A 14,635-nucleotide genomic window follows, 5' to 3' on the forward strand; every position below is an offset into this window, starting at 1 on the left:
ACAGTCTCATGTCCAAACCGATGCTGACATGAGGGAGGCACCAGAAAATGTAGCCAAACTTTACTGACACTTAATGACAGAAATATAGGCTAAACGGCAGTCATGTTTGACAGATATAATGAAGGATAATTAACATTAACGTCTAAAGCCTTGATTCTGTCAACATACCTACTCAAGGCACGGTTTGTTCAGATCAAATGGTCACAAGACCGAGTGCGTGAAGGACAGTGCCTGTTGCGCACCGCACATCACCTACCTTGAATCTGAGCGGAGGCAGTCAGCATTTTGAAACTATTTAACCATAAATGTAATTGTTTAAAACCTGGACGTTTCATGTCATTGTATGAAGCATGTCTTACCTTGTTTCAAAGTAGCCTAACCTAGCCAAAATACGATCACAGAAATGTTGAGGGAATAATTTTTATAAACACTTAATATGCCATTGAAATCAGACTTTCTCTCATGTTCTATTGGTTTTCAAAGTAACTTAATTTTATTGTCCAGCAGCCAAAGGCATAGTCCGAGTCATGTTAGTAACCCATGCTAGTTGATGCATCTTTAGATCTCCAGTCTTTCTTAATTTCTTAAGGATGTTTTCAGCTCTGTCACATGAAACCGCTCTTGCAAGCTGTGCGCTTCTGAAAATTGTGTTTTCCGCTAATTGCATTTTGGAACATTCACGCGTACCCTACAGCCATGCGTACTTTGTTGAGCTTATAATATAAAGAAATACAACGTTATCAACATTTTATGCTAAACGGTCTTATCTGTTCCATCAGCCTCATTGCTTTTTTAAAAACATAATATTTGAATTTCGGACCTTATACCTGTTTTCTATCGTCCCAGGGACGACGGGACGCTCTTAATGTCGAGCCCTGGAAGGAATTATTTTATAAAAGACATAAAAAGTATTTTGCTATAATTGTAACGTTGCAATGTTTTATAGGCTACCAAGAGTGCCAACCATCCTCCAGGAGAGCCTTAAAGGGGCAGTGGCTAAAAAAGTTAATGTCAAGCCCTGTATAGTGTTGAGCTGAAAGCAGAACTGAGAAAATATCTGGCAACTAAGTAAGCTCAATGGAGAAACTCCATTGAAAGTGTGTTTAAATCCAGGACTAGGTTTAATCTGTTTCCGGGTTATGTGACCTGGTTAAGTATTGTCCATATTAAACTTAAGTAGCACCAAGAACATTATGCCAAGATTGCAGATTAGTTTATAAGATAAGTTAGCTAAATTACTTATTAACTCATGAACTGACATGGAGCTGAGCGAGATAGCACTGGTCTGAAAGAAAAGTATCATGTGATCACTGTGGAGAGTTCCAAGAATGAATATGCTGACAAGTGCACTCCTACACTACACAGTTTAAAATAAATGAGATAAAGATGAGATAGATGAACAATGAACATGGGGTGAGATAAAGAGTATGCGGTGTTGACCAAACGGACAGATATATTATATTTGCCAAGAAAAGCAAATCCAATATCAGGTAACACACGTCTGATTTATGAATACATTAGCTGTCTATCCATCTCGTTTTATTTAACCAGTGCCATGTTCAGTAGGGAGAAAACATTTTGAAATGGGAAGGTACAACCTGAACTTATCCAATAAGAACGCTGGTTTTTGCTTCGCGCTGCAAAAGGTTTTGCAAAGTTGTGGACTACTGAACATGACCCAGGTTTACACACAAACCTAACAGATCATGGGTTTAAATAGTAATTAAAATCTTTCAAAAACTTTTACTCTTTACACTCATACCCATATATGGGTTGAAAATGGCAGATTTGGACACGGATTGGAAATTGGAACGCAGTAACATGCTATACATGACGTCAGAGCTCAAGGTCTCTGTTTCACAGTGCAGTATTGATTTTGACTGACATCGGTTCTGAACTTGAGCACCACGGGCGACAAGAAGTTGCCCCCATCCCTCCCGCTAATTGGGCAACTTTTGCAAATGTTTTGTTGTCTGCGTGAGGGAAATGCTGTAAATTAAGAGGACTATATGTATTTTGAAAGATGAGACGTTGAAGATTATTATAAATACCACTTTCATGTCATACAAGCAAGCCAAACACCTGTGAGTCCAAATGTGCACTTCATATTTCCATATCATAAAACAAATGTAATATACAGTGCCATCGTTTATGACCACCATGCTTGATGTACAGTTACAAGATGACATGGGGTCATACCCTGGCTTGCTCTCAACAGAATGAACCTGTTTGTCATATTGTGAAGAAATTTTGCAGGGAACACGCATCTGAATGCACTCGTGATTCTATTCGAGGCGCACCAAATTACGATCTGCTTCTCTGAATTGCCATGTAGAAGCCTAACACTGTAAGATCGTATTTTGTAACTTAGCTAGCCATGTTGGCAATAGAACACGCTTACAAATGATGCCCACCTGACCATATTGTGATTTATAATGGACCGTTTTTGGATTGCATAAACAACAGTAATTGTGTGATGGGGGGGTGCAGGGCTGTGTTGCAAACAAAACAACTACAAATCTGCTTGCTCTAGTTCGGCAACAGCACAGTAAGGAGAGCTCAGAATAGCACCTTATACACTACATGGCCAAAAGTATATGGACACCCCTTCAATTTAGTGGATACGGCTATTTCAGCCACACCCGTTGCTGACAGGTGTAAATCGAGCACACAGCCATGCAATCTCCATAGACAAACAGTAGCAGTAGAATGGCCTTACTGAAGAGCTCAGTGACTTTCAACGTGGCACTGTCATAGGATGCCATCTTTCCAACAAGTCAGTTTGTCAAATTTCTGCCCTGCTACAGCTGCCCCGGTCAACTGTAAGTGCTGTTATTGCGAAGTGGAAACGTCTAGAAGCAACAACGGCTCAGCCGCGAAGTGGTAGGCTACACAAGCTCACAGAACGGGACCGCAGAGTGCTGAAACGCGTAGCCCGTAAAAATCGTCTGTCCTCAATTGCAACACTCAATAAGGAGTTCCAAACTGCCTCTGGAAGCAACGTCAGCACAAGAACTGTTCGTCGGGAGCTTCAAATGGGTTTCCATGGCAGGGCAGATGCACACAAGCCTAAAATCACAATGCGCAATGCCAAGTGTCGGCTGGAGTGGTGTAAAGCTCGCCGCCATTGGACTCTGGAGCAGTGGAAATGTGTTCTCTGGAGTGATGAATCACACTTCACCATCTGGCAGTCCGACGGACGCATCTGGGTTTGGCGGATGCCAGGAGAATGCTACCTGCCACAATGCATAGTGCCAACTCTAAAGTTTAGTAGAGGAGGAATAATGGTCTGCGGCTGTTATTCATGGTTCGGGCTAGGCCACTTAGTTCCAGTGAAGTGAAATCTTAACGCTACAGAATACAATGACATTCTAGACGATTCTGTGCTTCCAACTTTGTGGCAACAGTTTGGGGAAGGCCCTTTCCCATTTCAGCATGACAATGCCCCTGTGCACAAAGCGAGGTCCATACAGAAATGGCTTGTTGAGATTGGTGTGGAAGAACTTGACTGGCCTGAACAGAGCCCTGACCTCAACCCACACCTTTGGGATGAATTGTTAGACCTCTCACTCTAACCCTTATCATTTGTTTGTCTTATGTTGCATCTACCCCAAATTTGTTATTTCATGTATCCAGAGTATTTTCAGATTTCATTATCAACAAATGCATCAAAAAGTACAGTAAATGTAAAATACACATTAAATCAACAGTGTAATGTTTGGATTCAGTCTTATGTCAGATTAACTGTTATGCATATGCATTTTCATATTTCTTCTGTAAGAAACATTTATATTTAGCCATATCCATATAGGCCAATTCCCACGAGTGTAAAGGGTTAACATCTCTTGATTAAGCTTGTCTGGTGCAGTGTAACCAACGGAATAGCCCCAAAAGCACAAACACCACCGATCTGGCATTCCAGGCAGGCTCAAGCAAATGTTCAAAGTACACTGCTCAAAAAAATAAAGGGAACACTTTAACAACACAATGTAACTCCAAGTCAATCACACTTCTGTGAAATCAAACTCTCCACTTAGGAAGCAACACTGATTGACAATACATTTCACATGCTGTTGTGCAAATGGAATAGACAACAGGTGGAAATTATAGGCAATTAGCAAGACACCCCCAATAAAGAACTGGTTTGCAGGTGGTGACCACAGATCACTTCTCAGTTCCTATGCTTCCTGGCTGATGTTTTGGTCACTTTTGAATGCTGGCGGTGCTTTCACTCTAGTGGTAGCATGAGACGGAGTCTACAACCCACACAAGTGGCTCAGGTAGTGCAGCTCATCCAGGATGGCACATCAATGCGAGCTGTGGCAAGAAGGTTTGCTGTGTCTGTCAGCGTAGTGTCCAGAGCATGGAGGCGCTACCAGGAGACAGGCCAGTACATCAGGAGACGTGGAGGAGGCCGTAGGAGGGCAAAAACCCAGCAGCAGGACTGCTACCTCCGCCTTTGAGCAAGGAGGAGCAGGAGGAGCACTGCCAGAGCCCTGCAAAATGACCTCCAGCAGGCCACAAATGTGCATGTGTCTGCTCAAACGGTCAGAAACAGACTCCATGAGGGTGGTATGAGGGCCCGACGTCCACAGATGGGGGTAGTGCTTACAGCCCAACACCGTGCAGGACGTTTGGCATTTGCCAGAGAACACCAAGATTGGCAAATTCGCCACTGGCGCCCTGTGCTCTTCACAGATGAAAGCAGGTTCACACTGAGCACGTGACAGACGTGACAGAGTCTGGAGACGCCGTGGAGAACGTTCTGCTGCCTGCAGCATCCTCCAGCATGACCGGTTTGGCGGTGGGTCAGTCATGGTGTGGGGTGGCATTTCTTTGGGGGGCCGCACAGCCCTCCATGTGCTCGCCAGAGGTAGCCTGACTGCCATTAGGTACCGAGATGAGATCCTCAGACCCCTTGTGAGACCATATGCTGGTGCGGTTGGCCCTGGGTTCCTCCTAATGCAAGACAATGCTAGACCTCATGTGGCTGGAGTGTGTCAGCAGTTCCTGCAAGAGGAAGCCATTGATGCTATGGACTGGCCCGCCCGTTCCCCGGACCTGAATCCAATTGAGCACATCTGGGATATCATGTCTCGCTCCATCCACCAACGCCACGTTGCACCACAGACTGTCCAGGAGTTGGCGGATGCTTTAGGCCAGGTCTGGGAGGAGATCCCTCAGGAGACCATCCGCCACCTCATCAGGAGCATGCCCAGGCATTGTAGGGAGGTCATACAGGCACGTGGAGGCCACACACACTACTGAGCCTCATTTTGACTTGTTTTAAGGACATTACATCAAAGTTGGATCAGCCTGTAGTGTGGTTTTCCACTTTCATTTTGAGGGTGACTCCAAATCCAGACCTCCATGGGTTGATACATTTGATTTCCATTGATAATTTTTGTGTGATTTTGTTGTCAGCACATTCAACTATGTAAAGAAAAAAGTATTTAATAAGATTATTTCATTCATTCAGATCTAGGATGTGTTATTTTAGTGTTCCCTTTATTTTTTTGAGCAGTGTATTTGAAAGATTTCCAAAAACTATTTGAACCCAGGTCTGAAAGCGACCCTCTTCACCCCATCCATAGTCTTACCTGGACTTCCCTGCAGGCTGTGTCTGCTGGCGACTAGGCTGGACCTTGACGGCTCCGCGGTGGGGGGACAGGCTCGGGGAGTTGCGGGGGGAGGCGTCGGGGGAGAGTCGGGGGGAGGAGTGGGAGGGTGGCTCGGGGGCTTGGGCCACGGAGGCGGGGGCGGGGCCAGGGTGTTTCCGGGGGATGCGTTTGATTAGCCGGCTGACCCATCGCTGCTGCTCCTCCTGAGAGCCGGCCAATAGGAGTAGGTCTTTGGCCGTGGATATGTCGTAGTTCACTGAGGAGGGAGGAGGGTTGAAGTTAGCGAATACACTAATACAGGTAAACAATTTATTTAAAGAAAACTGACTAATATGTATGCCTACCAAAATGTGCTTTAACTTGACTGTCCTAATAATACAAATCGCTAAAGTGGCAATGTTCAAGGGGGACTAACATTCTAAACAGTAATTCCCATTGTTCGAAAACTCCTAAATAATATTTAACCCTCGCTTGCCCACATGCCCATAAAACCCTATGAACCCAGTGGCGTTCACCCACAGAAATATAAAACCTAAACGGGAAAGTGGCACTGGGTTTTAGAACTCTATGGCTGAACACCACTGGGTTCATAGAGTTTTATGGAATGTGGGAGGCAAGGGAGGGTTAAATATTGTGACCATTCCACTCTTACTGACCCCTGCAGGGGGCGATGGCCTCTTCCTTCCGGTCCAAGTGGTCCTTGTGGCACTTGGTGTGGCAGCGGCGGCACTCAAGCGCTGGTGGCGGCTTGAACACGTTCCACAGGGGCCGCGTGCATGCCTCACAGCTCGACGGCAGGTGGTAGAGCGTGGGGATGAACTCGTGACCCTTGTGCATGACGTAGGACGAGCGCTCGCCCGCCAGTGCCACCGGCTCCACCGCAAACTCCTGCTCCCGTTTGCTCTCGCCCTCGTTGGCGTACAGGATCTGTGCGGGGGAGAGATGGAAGAGAGGGAAGAGGAGTAAGGAGCAGAGAATATGTTACGTTTCTGTAACTGAGGATTCTGTTGAAAGTCTCGAAGAAAAGATATTGATGTCAATTTGAATTGTCACTTGGAATATCCTTGGTATTTCTTTGCTGTCAGCACGGTAAACGTCTGTTTGAGTGACCGGTCGGACATGGAACAGCTTACTGCATGGAGGAAAGAAGGGTAAAATGATATCTCAATTTAAAAAAAAAAAGTTCATCTCAATAGAAGTAGTCTCACAGGTGAGAAAAAAAGGTCAAATGAGGACAAACAAGGTTTGTGACTCACTCAATGTCTAGGATCATGTAGGGGTTGGACTGCTCTCGGTCCATCTCACTATTGTAGAACAAGATCTTCTTACTGCTTACCACCACGTACTGTCAGAGAGAGAGAGAGAGAGAGAGAGAGCAGGGCAAAAGCCAAAATCACACAGTAGGACTCACGTGTCAGTGGAATAATCAATAAAGACCAATAATCAGGTACAGTATAGTCAGAGAGCCAGAAGGGGCACCATACCCTTCTATCCCATCCAAATCTCTTGGTGTTCTTCACAGGAAGTGAAAGCCAGCCCTCCAGCCTGGTATCTGTTTTGCATACAGGAAGTACATGAATATTGCTTCATAAGAGCTTCATTACAGCTCTGTTACATACTGCAGAGAGCTGATGTTAGGATCCACACTTCATTGTTTCAACCTTTTAAAACATTTTTGTGGAAACGTGTTGCATGCATCATGTAATGCTCTGTAGCTAATTATCCCTATACATCTTTTACATGCCTTCCCTACAAAGGTTTGTATTTTTCTAAATGAATCTACTAATGGTGCCTGAAAAAAAAAAAAAAGGCACCCTATTCCTTATCCAAAATGGTGCCATTTCTGGACAAAGTAGTGCACTATATAAGGAATAGGGAGCCATTTGAGATGCAGCTCACGATCCCTACACTGGATCTATTCAAAACGGGAAAAGCTTTGACAGTCCACATAGTTTGAGTTGACTAGACTCAAGGTTAACAGGGGCCACACAATGTTAGGCTGCGACGTTCCGCACACAGCTGTGATACACCAACCACTATTAGTAGCACTGCAGAGTCACTGCCGGGAGTGTTACAGACAGACAGACTGCCGAGGCGGGATAGAGAGGATGCGTATTTTGGCAACTAGCTTCGTTGCGTTTGAACTTTGAACCACCATGCGGGGTCACCTGCACCGCTGCAGTCAGGCTCTGGAGACAGCTGCTCATAGGTGAGGGTCAAAGGTCGGCGGCCATGTTCTAACCGCCGATAATTTCCTTTATACTCTTCCTCTACCTGCTCCTCATTCTCAGAGTCGGAGACAAAGAGAGGGTGAGCCACTCTAAAGGAGGGCCGGCTGGCAATGCTGACAGATTTCTGCCTGCGCTGGTAGTGAAAGGACATGTACTCAGAGGTGTGGGAGTGACTGATGCACAAAACGCCATCACAACAGACAGAGAGAGAGGGAGCGAGGGAGTGGATATTGAAGGGAAAGAAAGAAAGGAAAACAATGCAAGAATAAGGAAATAAAGGCGTATTCAAAGCAGATGTTTAGGCATAGTGAAAGAAGGGGTGGGAAAGTCAATAAAGGAGTGACAGGTGGGAAAATCAAGGCGTGAGGAAAACTGTGTTGAGACAGAGAGATAGGGAAGGATAGAGGGATTGATAGAGAGGAGTGTTCAGTGCTTTGACTTACATTTTAGTAGTGCATACATTTTGAGTGCATACATTCTCATACTGGCCCCCCGTGGGAAATGAACCCACAACCCTGGCGTTGCAAGCGCCATGCTCTACCAACTGAGCTACAGGGGACTTGAATGTTAAATATGAATTATTTAACGCTCAAGTCAAAACACTGAACATTTGAGTACATAAATGTAACACCTGCCTATTAAGGGTTTCGACTTTAAGAGTTAAGTGGCCAGTGTTAAAGTGAGGGGTGTGAGGGTGGTCTTACCTGGGTGACCGCTGTCGTCCATGTCCAGGTCGTTGCCGCTGCTGATGCTGGTGGAGTCTATAGAGTGGATGCTAAGAGAGGTCAGCTGACAGCGCAGCTGCTCAATGTCACTGTCCTTACTGTCCAAGGCCATCTGCAGCTCGATGCGTACCTGGCTCTCGTCTGATAACACCTACAGTACAGATGGAAACCAGAGGAGGTTGGTGGCACCTTCATTGGGGAGGACAGGCTCGTGGTAATGGCTGGAGCGGAATAGGTGAAATGGTATCAGACACATGGTTTCCATATGTTTGATGCCATTCCATTACCACAAGCCTGTCCTCCCCTCAGCACCTTCCACTGATGGAAACACACACACACACACTTTTAGCTGAAGTAGCATCAAGTAGGTAGTATTTACTGGTGTCTTTATATCGATGTGACTTTGGGAGGCCATTCCAGCCAACTGGCCTCACTTTCTTCCCACAGCACTGCCTAGTAATAACAAAATGTGAAATGCTCTTATAGTAAATGTTCACAGCAACAAGTGGTTGTGTGATGATGGTTAGTTTAAGGTTGTGGTTGTGTTTTGGTTGGACTGACTACCTGTTAAAGTGATTGTGCGATGGTTAGTATAAGGTTGTGTGATGGTTAGCATAAGGTTGTGGTTGTGTTTTGGTTGGACTGACTACCTGTTTAAGTGGTTGTGTGATGGTTAGTGTAAGGTTGTGGTTGTGTTATAGACTGACCGCCTGCATGTCGTTTATCTCTCTCTGGTACTTGATGATGGTGCTGTTGAGTTTCTCCTTCTCCGACCTCAGCTCCAGCTGTAGCTTCCTGTTCTCCTTCTCCTTCCTGCGCACGTCCAGGGTTTCGTCGCGGCGGTGACCCGTACGCATCGTCTCCGTCCGGTTCATGATTTCAGACAGCTTGTTGACCGCCTGGTGGATACGGCCATAAATATACACAATAGGTTATGGGGACAGAAATGGACAACACACCGCAATATACACTGTGTACAAAACATTAGGAGCACTTTCCTAATACTGCGTTGCACCACCTTTTGCTCTCAGAACATCCTCAATTCGTTGGGACATGGACTCTACAAGGTGTCAAGCGTTCCACAGGAATGCTGGCTCATGTTGACTACAATGCGTCCCACAGTTGTGTCAAGTTGGCTGGATGTTCTTTGGGTGGTGGACAATTCTTGATACACGGGAAACATTCGAGCGTGATAAACCCAGCAGCGTAGCAGTTCTTGACACACTCAAATCGGTGCTCCTGGCACCTACTACCATACCTTGTTCAAAGGCACTTAAATATTTTGTCTTGCCCATTCACCCTCTGAATGGCACACATTCTTGCCCCTTCATATACACTGATTGAAGTGGATTTAACAGGCGACATCAATAAGGGATCATAGCTTTCACCTGGATTCAACTGGCCAGTGTATGTCATGGAAAGAGCAGGTGTTCCTAATGTTTTGTACACTCAGTGTATATTCTCAATGTAAAATACTTTATGTACTGGTTTCCCAGATTCAGCCTAGTCCTGGAACAAAAAGCGCTTCTGATGGAGATTCTATATAGTGCATGTTTTTTAGTCTGGGACTAGGCAACTGACCCTATATATTCACTGAATAGATAGATGCATAATATGTAACATTTGAGTTCTGTATCTGTTCTGCTGAACCCAGGACCATGAACCCCCTGAAACGTTGTACTCCAGGAGCTAACGTGTTATGCTTACTATTACCATACCAATAACATGGTCTTGGTTGGGAAAGGGCGACACTACTTTTACAGCGACACTCATTGTAGCTAACCAGTGCTTACTAGCCAGCTAAATCACGTGATCCACATCCAAACAGTCTCTCACCTGTATCTTAAGCGTTCTTTCTGTCTGCAGATGCTTCTCGAAGGACATCTTCACGCTGTTCATATGTCTCTCCTCCTCCCTGGCCTTCTGGAGCTCTGTGAACCAAACCAATACCAAACCTTCTGACAACATCCCTAGAGTGTTCTGGACAGCACAAAGCATTCTCACCACATCTATGTAACATTCTGGATACTGTGATGACCTTGAGAGTACATGGAATCCTCCATCACCAAACCAAGAACAAACATTTCTGTAACATTCTTGACACTGTGGACCTGGGCTCAAAGTAGGTAGGGAGAGGTAGGGGTAGTGGGTGGGGGGGGGTGCTACTCACGTTGCTGCATCTCCTTCAGTTGGTTATTGAGCTCCTCTTTCTCATTGGCCAGGTTGGCCACGTCCACGGTCAGGGTGCGGTTGGACTCCTCCAGCTGTAGGGGGCAGCAGATGACAGGTGAGCATTACAGACACTAAGTACAGTGGGGGAGGGGTCTCAACACTATTCAGTGACACCCTCTCTTTGACAACATTCTAATTTCACTGATTTAACTCAAGCCTCAGTCTCTCTCTTTGTATCTCTCCCTCTCTCTGTCTGTCTCTCTTCCTCCCTGCTCTGACTCTCTCTCTACCCAATCCCACCCTCCCTCCTCACCGAGCCGATGGTGGCCTCCTTGTCTCCTAGCTCCTGCCTGTGTCGGGCCATCATGTCCTTGATCTCCAGCTCCTTCATGATCTTCTCCTTCTCCAGGTCGGAGTACTGCTCCTCAGCGATGGAGCGCGCCAGCTGCTCAGAGTCTGCCTTGGTCAGGCTCACCTCCAGCTGGACTGCCAGGGAATCCCTGAGGGAAGGAAGACCCGGAATAACAGGAATATCAGGGAATGTTGGAACGTTTGGGAATTTTACACTATAATCTGGAAAATATTAATGAGACCAAAGTTAACGAGACCAAATCTGTGCCCAGTACTGTTACGGCCGCCAGGGAATCCCTGGGAAGGGAAGTAGAGACACCTGGAATATCAGGGAATATGGGAATTTTGGGACATACTGACACTACTGTATGGGAAAATGACTGAATCTAGCCCAGTGCTCTATGTCAGAGCAGTCACTGGAAGGCCAGAAAGGAAATCCCGGAATACCAGGAAAATCATGGTTTGGGGGAATCTTTACACTATAATATGGGAAAATTAAGCTAATGACATCAGTGTCCTGTACTGTATGTCGGGACGGTCACTTGACCTAGGAATACATTAATCTTGCATTGCCAAACTCTGTAATAGGAGAAGGCTGGCCCGAGGTTAGGCCTAAGTATATCAATGTGTTCCATATCCACTTCTATTAAAAGTGCAGTCAAGTCAAAAACGTGATTTTCCTGTGTTTTATATATACTTCCACACTATGAGGTTAGAATAATACTGTGAAATTGTGAAAATTATGATAATGCCCTTTTAGTGTAATAGTCTAAGAGCTGTTTAGTGTCAGCCTGTTTTGGTGGGATGGAGTTTTGGCCTGCCTGGTCTATATTGGTCTATTAACTAAATTAGTTAATAGACCAATAAGAAAGAGTTCAAAACCTCTCTGCCAATAACAGCTAGTTTTCAGTTTTCCCCTCCCCACCATTTTAATTGAAAACAATCACAGTGAGGTACTTAATTGTTACCCAGAAATGATTTGATATTGAGATAAAAACGTCTGCATTGGACCTCAGGGCTGGCTGTAACAAGAGTTTAGAGCTTAAAGTTTGTCTGTGTGACTTTACAGTGAGTGCTAATAATCTAAAATTTGGTCAGATGCTCAAAGCTCATTGTGTTTGTGATATGGTGATTGATGGCACATCACCTGTAGACTAGGCATCACAAGAGGTTAGGTTAGGTTATGCTCTGATCATATTACCTGCAGTATTGTCTGGCTATCATTTCCCAATGATAAGGGTGGAACGCATTATTACATGCTAATCACTCGTGGACAGACTACTTAAACATAAGTGGTACCATTTGTCCATGAGAGATTCACTTTGTGCTAATGACACTAATCTCCAAGAGCTTGTTAGAAGTGCTCAGAGGTTCAAGATGATATCTTCCTTTCAAAATGGTTCTTTCCACCATGGGTCCAGCAACTACGGTGGATGTGTAACCAGACCCGTGCAGTACAGCTCGGCTCAGTAGTGTGAACAAAGATATAATTGAGCGTCAGGTAGGGTTGTAAAATTCCGGTAACTTTCTAGGAATTCCCAGGGTTTTGGGAATTTTGGGAAAAGTTACTGTAATTTCGCAAACCCTAATGTCAAGGCATAGTTTATGGTAGGATCCTGTTCCAGTACCTCTCCTCCTGGTTCTCCTCCAGTCTCCGCAGAATGTCCTTATACAGCTTGTTCCTCTCATCACACTCCTCCTTCAGCTCCCGGATCTGGGTCTTGTACAGGGTCTGGCAAAGAGGACACAGCCATGTCAACACACACCAACCATGGTACGTCCCAAATGGCACCCTATTTCCTCTGTAGTGCACTACTTTTGACCAGGGCCAATAGGGCTCTGGTCAAAAGTATTGCACTATAGAGGGGATAGGGTGCCATTTGGGACATAGCCATACACTGGAAAGCAGAATTACTAGACTGAGAAACTGCTAATAATAGTATTTCTTAGGGTTGCAAAAATTCTGGTAACTTTCCAAAACTTCTCAGGAGTATTCCAACCAGGATTTCTGGTAATCCTGGGAATTTGGGGAAAGTCTTTGCACACTTTGGGAGAGTGACTAGAAGTCAACAGTACCGTGAAATACTGTTCCGCCTCCAGCTGGTCCTTCAACTCCTTCAGCTGTCCGTCAGCCTCCTGTCTCTCCCTGTGATTGGACAAAATAACTTTCAATCACTGCCATGTCAAATCAATCTAAAACAAGCGACACACACAACTCCCACCACGTAAGGCATGGGGAAGACAGAATTGATACCTAATGATGAGTAACATCTATTCGCCATCACATCCTCTCTCTCACACACATACTGTATGTCCAAGCCAGCCCGACTGTGTATGTGTGTGTAAAGCATGTGTGTGTGCGTTATCCCCTCTACCTGCGTAGCTCCTGGCTCTGTTTCTCCAGGCTGTGCTTCATGTCTAGCAGGTGGTTGCGCTCCTGCTTCAGCTGCTTCTCCGAGGAGCACAGGGCGTTCACCTGCTGGGTTTGGGCCTTCAGGTCATTCTGGCTCAGCCTGCGCTTCAGCTCCTCCTGCTCCATACACAGGGTCAGGTTCTTCACCTAGAGGGAGGAGACAGAGAGAGAGAGAGAGAGAGAGCAAGATGGTGAGGTTAGTCAGGGTAAAGACAGCACCAAGACCTGTTCTTGCAGCTAATGGAACAGACAGAGAGAAATCTTCACGAAACACAAATAAATACACACACGCGCACACACCTTTACACGCTCTCTCACACAGACACACAATGCATGTAGAGACACGCACAGACTTGCCCCCCCCCCACACACACAACCCCGAACCCCCCACACACACACCTCCTCAACGAGTTTGTCCTTGTGCGTGCGCAGCTCGTCCAGTTTGTGCTCAGCCTGCTTGTAGTCATAGTCCAGCATGGAGTACTCCTTCTCCAGGTGAAGCAGTCTGGACTCCAACTGCAGCTTGGAGCTCCGCTCCTCCTGCAGCGTCCGCTCCATCCCTGACAAACACAAGATGGAAACAATGTTATGATAATAATAGACAATTGTATAATATAATATAGATGTTTCACTATTTTGTTGCAGCCCTGAACTAGCTCACCTGATTCACCTATTCAAGGACTTGGTGATTAGTTGACAAGTTGAAGCAGATGTGCTAGAATAGATGGAACAGCTGGGGGTCCCAGAGAAGAGGTTTGAAAACCCCTGATTTAGCAAACACCTTTATCCAAATTGTTGACAGTGACACATACACTCAGTAGGTGGGGCCCATTTTCCCCCTGCTTCTTCTTGTCACATATATTTTTATCTTATGCTCCATTTCCCTCATCTATCCATTCCCAATCGCCTCTACCTTTTCTTCCCCCCTCTCTCACCTTTCAGGGCCTCAGACTTGGCTTCTTCGATGGACTCGTAGATCTGGTTCTTGTCGGCCAGGCGTGTCTTGGTGGCCTTGTGCTCTGCCTGCTCCATGTCAAAGCTCTGCTGCAGCGACTTGAGCTTGAACATCAGGTCAATCTCCTGGTTGCTCTTCTCCTAATGGACCCAACCAGAGGTCAAAGG

At 45.7% G+C, this 14,635-nt stretch overlaps 1 protein-coding gene across 2 annotated transcripts in view; it reads right to left on the bottom strand.

Moving 5' to 3' along the window:
* Positions 1–14,635, bottom strand: part of LOC121549116 (rho-associated protein kinase 2-like) — an 85,736-nt gene that overhangs the window by 10,294 nt on the left and 60,807 nt on the right. For both annotated transcript variants that reach the window (XM_045213352.1, XM_045213353.1), the window contains exons 17-31: positions 14,449–14,608; positions 13,913–14,073; positions 13,476–13,660; positions 13,177–13,246; positions 12,729–12,832; positions 11,063–11,249; positions 10,748–10,841; positions 10,414–10,508; positions 9,285–9,476; positions 8,557–8,728; positions 7,106–7,173; positions 6,878–6,966; positions 6,675–6,753; positions 6,278–6,548; positions 5,601–5,877 (exon numbers count right to left, since the gene is read on the bottom strand). In XM_045213352.1, the coding sequence (XP_045069287.1) occupies positions 5,601–5,877; positions 6,278–6,548; positions 6,675–6,753; positions 6,878–6,966; positions 7,106–7,173; positions 8,557–8,728; positions 9,285–9,476; positions 10,414–10,508; positions 10,748–10,841; positions 11,063–11,249; positions 12,729–12,832; positions 13,177–13,246; positions 13,476–13,660; positions 13,913–14,073; positions 14,449–14,608 (2,204 nt within the window). The remainder of the gene's footprint in view (positions 1–5,600; positions 5,878–6,277; positions 6,549–6,674; positions 6,754–6,877; positions 6,967–7,105; positions 7,174–8,556; positions 8,729–9,284; positions 9,477–10,413; positions 10,509–10,747; positions 10,842–11,062; positions 11,250–12,728; positions 12,833–13,176; positions 13,247–13,475; positions 13,661–13,912; positions 14,074–14,448; positions 14,609–14,635) is intronic.

The sequence above is a fragment of the Coregonus clupeaformis genome, unplaced genomic scaffold (genome assembly GCF_020615455.1).
Source record: "Coregonus clupeaformis isolate EN_2021a unplaced genomic scaffold, ASM2061545v1 scaf0104, whole genome shotgun sequence".
Lineage (NCBI taxonomy): Eukaryota > Metazoa > Chordata > Actinopteri > Salmoniformes > Salmonidae > Coregonus > Coregonus clupeaformis.